Here is an 8,161-nt window from a genome sequence, read left to right on the forward strand (position 1 = left end):
CTGGAACTCAGCCCTGCCACACCAGCCCAGGGCTCCTCCACCCCAGTGGAGCCAACACAACCACCCCTGGAGCATCCTGAGGTCCCACACAGGACCCTGGATTGTGGGGAGGGGTCCTGAGCAGAGCAGTGCTGGAGGTGATGTGCAGAGTGGAGAGCGGGCTGTGGTTGTACGAAGGTGTTCTCCGTCGTGGTCCCAGACCAGAACAAGCCAAAAACCAGGGAGAGGGGAATCTCCATTGCTGGGAGCTTCCAAATTCAGAAAGGGAAAACTCAGCAGAATTTTCCTTCTCTTTGTCCTGTTTTCTGCAGGAGCTCTTCTGGTTGTTGGGAGGAAGAGCTGAGGTGGCAAAACCTACAATTTCTGTTAGGATTGAGTGAACCTGACATGTATAATGTCACTGAGGGGCAGAGGCTGGGCTCTGAAGTGCAGAGAAAGGGATGTCCTGAGGGTGCACCAGGGTATCTGAAGACAGGTATCTGGGGCACGCTGGAGGTTACCAGGAATATCTTGAAGGGACAGGAGGCAAAGGGTGCCTGGAGGTAACCCAAGAGCACCCAGGTGCCCAGGGCTGAGCCAGTCTCATGCCTCCCAGGGACAGCCTGCCCCTCCCTGCCTGGACAGTGCTGGGTCACTGGCCCTCATAGCTAGGGACAGGTTCTGTGTCAACAGTCCCTGAGTAAGCCCTGTTGTTAGGGGCAGGTGGCAGGGGGCCCTTTGTGACACCCCCACTGCAGCACGTGTGGCCAGTGAGGCGGTGGCCCACAGGATCTGGTAGAACAGTGACAGGACAAGATGGGAAAACTGAGCTGGCGAGAGCCCCTGTGCACAGCCCATCCCGTATCTTGCCCCACAACAATTAGGCATTTCTAGAAGCTTCCCTGGTCCCCACCCACAGGATGGCAGAGGGACCCCTCAGCCCATCCGGGGTGGCCCTGGAGGAGAATGGGGCTCCCCAGGAGAGCAGCTCTCCAGCTGCAGAGCAGCCACTGCAGCTGGGTACGTGAGGGGCCCTGCTGGGCTGGGCAGGGTTGGGGACCCTGCATGATACCAGGATCCCGTTTCCCCGGCATGCTGGCAGTGGGGGACTTGAAGGGCACCCTCCAGTCGGGCCAGGGGAGGAAGCACAGGACTGGAGGGCAGACAGGTGTCTTCCCCTCTGCTCTCTCCTGTCGCCAGACCCTCTGCAGCTCTCCCTGCTCTCCCCTCCTTTAGATGCCAGCTGGCTGCCATTGTACAGAGTGAAGCAGAAGGCCCTAGACTTTCTCCAGGACTTTGACAGGAGCCCCTACCAGGTAACTGTGGCCAGTTCAACAGCTGCTGTGCCCATCCAGGTGTGCTGGCTGGGCAGACCTGCTGTTCCCACAAGGCACTGAACCCCAGGACTCCCTGTGTAGATCTCTGGCTGCAGGTCCCCTGTCACACTCCTCAGTTTTCTCTCTGTTCCCGGGCTGTCAGGGTGAGAATGACAAAAGGATGTTCCTGGAGAACATCATCTATGTGTGCAGCAGCGCCCTGGACACTGGCTTGTTAGAGGGCCTGGAAATCTTCTTTCAAAATATCAATCTGGTAGAGACTATCAAGGTGAGGGGACACCTGACACTCTGGGGAAGGGGGCAAGTCCTCCCAAGCACCAGCAACCTGTGAGGGCAGCATTTGGGCAGAGCAAGGGGCTGGTGGCACTGGGTTATGCTTTGCAGATGCTGCTGGAAGAGGAGCCCAAGAAGTACCTACACTCACCTGTGAGGGAGCTTGCCATGCGGGCCATCACTGTGTTGAGGTACCTACCCATCCCTTCTGGACACTCCTGCCCCAGACCACCATGTCCACCTACCCATCCCTCCCAGGGACCCAGCGCTCTGTGGCCTCACGGTGCTGCTCCCAGCACCAGGATCCAACTGGCCACTCTCTCTCTCTGCAGTGCTGTGGGTACAGTGCTAGAGGGCAAAAGGAGAGGTCTCCTTGAAGCCTGTATCTCCTGTGTCTTCTGGCTTCCTTCAGACAAGGGCATGAGGCAAAGAAACAAATACTACTTATCAGTAAGTGCTGGGTAATCCGCAGGAGCCCCCAGTCCCTCTGGGCTGCTCCCTGGCCACCCTGTGCTGCCCCATGACCAAGGCAGGGCAGGGTCTCATCTTTGCTTTCCCACCCTGATCCCTCTCTCCCCTTCCTGGGGCCCAGCCACATCCAGTGCCACAGGTTGCTGTGCCTGCAGCAGACTGCCTGCCCCTGGGTCTCTCCCAGGCAACTTGGGCATCCTCCCCTGGCTCGGAGTTCTGATCTGTCTCCTGGGGTGAAAGGGACAGCTGAATCACCACCACTACTCTCTGTCTTCCTTACAGACCTTGGATGCCATGGATGTCATGCTGGAGGAGATGGTGTTCAACTCTCCTCCACCCAGAGTTGTTGAGGAGCTGCAGCACATCTTGGAGGTCTGGTCTGTGCAAAGAGAGGGGGTCACAGGGCTGTTCCTCACCCTAGGGAGGAGGGTTTGCCCACTCCTGAATGGGTGGTCCCCCGCCCAGTTCTGTGCAGGTAAAGCCTGCCCACCTCCCCTGGGGAAGAGGGGGCTGGCACCAGGCTCTTTTGGAGCACAGTGGCTGCAGAGGGTGGCAACTGCCTGTCCACAAGGTTGTCCTGGGACCTTTGTCTCTAGCCTGAGGGGGACTCCAGGAGCCCCCCAAGACTTTGCTTGAGGTCAGAGGAAGCCTTGAGGGACAGAGCAAGTCTGGCCCAGGAGTGGAGCTGCGCTGCTGCTGCCAGAGTTGGTGTCTGCTTCCAGGGCTCACCAGCAGCTTCTCTTTTCCCAGATGCTGCTGGACCTGACCAACTCCGAAAGCATAGATGTGCAGGTGAGGGCTGTGGAGAGGATTGGGAATCTGAGCTATGCACTGACCATGCAGAAGGTAAGGCCCAGGAGTCCTCCAGCCAGACCATGTCCCTCTCACTGCTGCTCTCCCTGCAGGGATGCTGCCCAGCTGGCTGCTCCAGGAGACCTGCAGGGTCCTGTACAGCCTGGACTCATCTGGATCCAGCCCTGGGCACACCTTGGGTTCGGGGTTCTGGCAGCAGATGCCTGCCCTCAGCCCTTTTGTTGTTCTGTCTCCCTCACCTAGCACTGGCCTGATGACTTCAGAGTGAACCAGATCTCTGTCCTGGGACAGCTGCTGGGCCGTCTCCTCTGCTTCCAGTTTTCTGAGGGAAAGACAAAATCTTTAGCTTCAAGAGCTTTTTATTACCTCTGCCAATTCATCTTTGCTGAAAACAGTAAGAGCCATTGTGGTGGCCTTCATCCCTACACACACACACATTCCTAGTAGCTCTGCTTCTCTTCCTCACTGCCTTTGCCCCTCCAGCTGCTTCCCCAGAGCATCCCAGCTCTCAACTGCTGCAGCAGCCAAGTGCTCTCCTCATGTCCAGGATCTGCTGCCCTCCCTCTCCACTCATTTCCCAACTCTGAACCCCGCTGAGTTGGGGACCCCCCAAGCCAAAGCTGCCCTTGATCACCGTGACTGCTGATGCCCCCCCAAACCTCCCTGCTCGCTTCTGTCCTGTACCCTTGCAGCAGATCTCGGGATGATTTTGGAATCAAAAGCTACTCTGGCTGATCGACTCTCCTGTGTTTCCACCACCCTTTAGGGAGGATGTCATACCCTGAAGAGCACTATAAAAAACATCTGAGGCTACCTGTCACCTTCTTGCAGTGGTGCAACAACATGAGGGCCCAGATCAAGGTAATGGGCTTCCCCCGGGCTGGGACTCTTCTCTGGGGCATTAGCAGGGGCCTTGTGGGAACACCGAATCAGTGGGGCTGTCCTTGGCAAGAGGATTCCTGCTGTCTCTTAGCAAGGGACACTCTGGTGTCCTAGAACAGCTCCAGTCCTCCTGGCCACCAGGTTTTCTGGAAGGCCAGCATGCCTTGCCTGTGAACACGCCTCATCCTCCCCCGGGCAGTGACTGTGGACACTGCTGTCAGCTTTCCTGCAGGCACTGTTACCAGCACTGCTGGGCACCTCTGGCCAGGGCTGCTCACACTACCCAGACAAGCAGCACCATCAGGGCCCTTGGTGTAGCCAGCCTTCACTCCCTTCCTTCTTGCCACAGGCCTTGGAATGTTACCTCACACCTTGTGAGAGGACATACATCATGCTTTCTGCCATCGAGGCCATGCAGGACTCCAGCACCCCCAGCCATCACGCAGCAAGATACTTCCTGCAATTGGCCATGAGATCCCCTGACTTGTGGCTGACAGATGTAAGTGGCCTGTGGCTGGGTTGCCCTGCCTTTCAGCCCTGTCAGACCTTGTCCCTGCTGCCTCCCTCCATCCCAAAATCAGGTGTCTTGTGTCCCTGAAGCCACTTGAAGGCAGAAAAGAGGGCTAGGAAGAGCAGCTGAGGACATGGCTGAAGCACCACCCTAACTTACGTCCCCTCCAGGTGCCAAGCATTGTGAGGGGCATCCAAGAATGCCTGGAGCACATCAGCCTGGCATCTGATGTGGAGAGCCTGGATATCTTGCTTGCAGCGCTGGCTCACAAATCCCCCAGGGAACTGGTGCGCAGCATGTTGACTTCCACAGCACCATATGACAGGTACCAGCCCCAACAGCCCAAGGGATGGGGAGGAGAGGTACCCCAAGGCTCCAGCCTGGCCACGCTCACCTGGGCACAGTGCCATGACTGAGGCAGCCCCGCTGACACAGCGCTCTGTGCTTGGCAGCACCGCCCTGGCCGTGTGGGACCAGATGTATTCTCAGAACAACATCAGGTCCAAGTTCTGGATGGAGCTGCAGGGAAGGGTTCACTCAGAGGAAGAGGAGGACCGCGAGCTGTTCAGCCCCACTGTGTTGTATACCATCAGAGTTTACAAGGTGGTAAGTGACCTGCCCTGGCTCACCCTGGGGACAGGAGACACTTGTCACCCACATGTCCTGCCTTCTCCATGTCAGCTCTTGCTCTCCAGACGCTCCTCAGATGCTGCCAGTGGTCAGAGGCCACAAGGAGCTCGCAAAAACCTTCTGAGGGTGCAGCGGCAGGGCTACTCCCAGAATGGGCACTTGGCCCCAGTGCCCTCACCCCAAGCTGCCCACAGGGAATAGGAGCCCCACATCTCTGCCCATCTCCCACCACCACCTTTGTTTCAGATACTGAACCCCATCAACACTGAAATCGTTGAACTCCTCAAGGACAGTCAGAAATGTCCAAAGCCAGAATTTCTCTCACTGGCGCTCACAGGTCTCTGCATCACCTTGGAGAATCCTGAGACAGTGAGTAAGGTGTTGAGTTGAGCCACACAGGCCAGAGCAGTGACCTGGCCTCAGCTGGGAATCAGGAGCTGGGTGACAACTTCCCAGACCCTCCCTGCTGTGGACAGGGCTGGCACCTCCCCAGGTGCCCAGGGGAGCTTTCCAGGCCTGTAGGATTGCCAACCCATCATCCTGGTCAGAAAAGTAGGATAACTGAGCCAGGGACAGGAATTTTTTGCTCTCCTTCCCCCATTTCCCTCCCCTCCTCTGCTCTCTCATACTTGGCTGCTCCCAGGTGGGCTTTGACAGCTTCACGAGGGGAAACTCTGTGCTTCATCCAGGCAAGAAGACTTCGGTTCCTGCTGCCAGACATTGTGGAGCACCTGCAGCACACCAACAAAACCATCAGACTGAAGGCCCTGCGGGTGCTGCAAATCATGGTGCATCGTGTAGGGGGAAAGAATGCCAGCAACATTGCTGTGCGGCTCTTGGAGCAGCTCCTGCCACTCTTCGATGATGTAAGGAACAGGAGCCCTGTGTATGAATGCTCAGCCATCACCTTCTCCCCTCCTCCATCCCTTGAGGGGTGTCTTCTGCCTCTGGGAAACCTGAGACTCCTGTGCTGGGGTCCTTGCTCAGCGTATCGTGTCCTCCCTCTCAGGAGTGCACAGAGGTGCGAGAGTACTCCATCTTCCTCTTCAAACAACTGGTGGAAGCTGCAGTGTGCTGGGACACGTGGAGGATGAAACGAAAAGCACGGAAGGGAGTGATGCCACTGCTCCTCCACATGACTGAGATGTCCGAGAGTGTGGCCCAGGTGACCCCATGGGGGTGGTCTGAGCATTATGGGCTAAGGCTGCTGACCCAAACCTGCCCTACCTGGACCAGTAGGTTTCAGCAGCAGCAGCCCATGGCCAGGATATGTTCCAGTTCCAAAGGGCAGGATGAGCCTCAGGCTTGGAGCTCTGCTCACTTGGACCTGAGGCAGTCCCAGCTGCGAGATGTCCATAGGGGTGCCCTGGGGTCTCTGGGACTGCAGCCTGGCCAAGAGGAGGGGGCTGACAGGTCTCCTTCCCCAGTTATAGGGCCATCTCCCATTCTTTGCTGCTCATCAGGTCTCCAGGGAAGCCCTCCTCTCCGTGGCTGAGATCCTGGGGTGGGAAGAGCTCAGGCAGCCGATAGAAACAAAGCACCCATTGGATATCGCAGAGCGCTTGGTGAGGACAACCCCAAATTGAATCCCAGCCTGGAACTGGCCCCAAGGACTCCTCTCTGGGTCCCTCCCCTCTCCCAAGGGTGACCCTCACCTTTTTTGTGTCCTGGCAGATGCACAGAGGGGTCTCAAGACCCGCCAAGCCCCCTCTGCTTAAGCTCTGGCTGAAAGATGGGAATGTCCTGGGTGGGAATGGGATGGCTGGGAAAGGGAGACTGGTCTGGCCAGCTGAGGAGGGCACATGCCAGCCCTGTGCCTTTGTTCTCTCTCCAGCTGGAGAAAGACATGAACAGGGTAGAAGAGTACCTGGAACAGAGCTGGCCGTACCTGCAGTGCCCTCAGACCACCGTGAGAGAGACAGCCCTCCGGTTCACTCGTGAGCTCCAGTCCCCCGAGTCCCTCTTTGGGCAGCCTGGCCCCTGACCTCCCCAGCCCTGGGGCCCCCGGGCAGAGTCTTGGCCTTCCTCTGCCCCCCTTGCCCACGCAGGTGGGCTTGGTGGCCACCTTGCTCAGTACCAACCCCTGGGCAACTGGTGGTCCCTGGAGGGTCCCTGGGGAAGGGGGCAGGGCAGGGCCATGGGGAGCAGGGGCTGACAGATCTCTCTTCCCAGTGATGGCCAGGTGGTACCTGAGGGACCTGAGTGAGGACGATAACCTCAGCAGTGAGTGGGGAGAATGGGCTGGGGGGAGGGGGAGGATGCAGGGGGATCTCTGCAGCCAAGGGGCTTCATCTCAGCTCTCTCTTTCAGTCATAACCGTTAAGTCCTTGGACTTAACCCGTGAGCCCCGGACCCTGTCAGCTCGGCTCAACCGGATGCTGAGAGCTCTGCGGCTGCAGCGAAGACTCAGAGCAACCTGCCGAGTGCTGTGCTGCGGGTGCTCGTGCTGGTGCTGAGCCAGGCACGGGGGTCACTTTCCTTGAGGACACAGGGAATTGAATTTAACAAAATTGGTGTAAATCTGTGTTGAATAAAGCTGGGCCTGACAGTGCCCAGGGTATGCTGTGCAGGCCGTGTCCTCCCCAGCCTCTCCCCTCAGCCCCTGACCCCTTGCTGAGCTCCTGATGAGTTGGGGGGTCTGACACCAGTTTTGGGGTTCACCTTGGAGGTGTCCTTCACTACCTGTGTCTGTCTCCAAATGCTGTTCTCATGTCCCCAGGTGTGGCTTCACCCTGTTTCTCAGTAAACAGTTACTATTTCATTAAATTTGCATTAAGCAACAGCCATGGGTAGGAAATCCCATCTGGTTCTCCACCACTGGCTACTATTTTCACCCCTCCAAATGACTTCTATTGGTGTCATTTGAAGTTACATTCAGTGCTGCTGTCCTGTCCATGGCCTATGAAATGTATTAAATTGAGGATGATATCAGGAACTGTAGACCTGGATAGGATCAGTTTTGGGGTGCAGGGTAGTGATGTTTCATGAGCTGCTCAGTAGAGATCTCTGACCTGAAGTATGATGTCTGCACTACCTTCAGTAAGTACCTGATTCTCTTTGGACCGCAATAGGATCACCTATGGGGTGGTGCTCAGGTTTGTGGATCCTGTCCATTCCAGGAAAATAAAAACAGTCTTGGTTTGGGGGAAGGAGGTTCCTTCAGGACTGAGGAGGCATTTGAGACAATGATACCTTTCCTTGTGCTCAGCCACCCACCCCTGGGGCTCACCAGGTTAGTGCTGTCCTCTCTCTCATCATGAATACA

The 8,161-nt window shown here is 57.1% G+C and overlaps 1 protein-coding gene across 1 annotated transcript; it reads left to right on the plus strand.

Annotated features, from left to right (window-relative positions):
* Positions 1–899: 899 nt before the first annotated feature.
* Positions 900–7,403, plus strand: LOC114056979. The gene is made up of 19 exons (XM_027882693.1): positions 900–999; positions 1,216–1,295; positions 1,459–1,584; positions 1,701–1,780; positions 1,922–2,039; positions 2,343–2,432; positions 2,811–2,906; positions 3,117–3,267; positions 3,640–3,734; positions 4,105–4,254; positions 4,437–4,591; positions 4,719–4,872; positions 5,143–5,265; positions 5,586–5,762; positions 5,906–6,061; positions 6,360–6,461; positions 6,731–6,833; positions 7,069–7,119; positions 7,207–7,403. The coding sequence occupies exons 1-19, from the start codon at positions 900–902 to the stop codon at positions 7,350–7,352; spliced, it is 2,253 nt and encodes a 750-aa protein (XP_027738494.1). The 3' UTR covers positions 7,353–7,403.
* Positions 7,404–8,161: the final 758 nt, after the last annotated feature.

The sequence above is a fragment of the Empidonax traillii genome, unplaced genomic scaffold (genome assembly GCF_003031625.1).
Source record: "Empidonax traillii isolate 1590-97213 ecotype Southwest subspecies unplaced genomic scaffold, ASM303162v1 scaffold109:size1658292, whole genome shotgun sequence".
Classification (NCBI taxonomy): domain Eukaryota; kingdom Metazoa; phylum Chordata; class Aves; order Passeriformes; family Tyrannidae; genus Empidonax; species Empidonax traillii.

Excerpts from the sequence above, each read along its gene's own strand:
- LOC114056979 (XM_027882693.1), top strand. The coding sequence starts at position 900 with ATGGCAGAGGGACCCCTCAGCCCATCCGGGGTGGCCCTGGAGGAGAAT. Across the intron at positions 3,268-3,639 it reads ATTCATCTTTGCTGAAAACA|GGAGGATGTCATACCCTGAA; the intron begins GTAAGAGCCATT and ends ACCACCCTTTAG. Across the intron at positions 4,255-4,436 it reads CTGACTTGTGGCTGACAGAT|GTGCCAAGCATTGTGAGGGG; the intron begins GTAAGTGGCCTG and ends CGTCCCCTCCAG.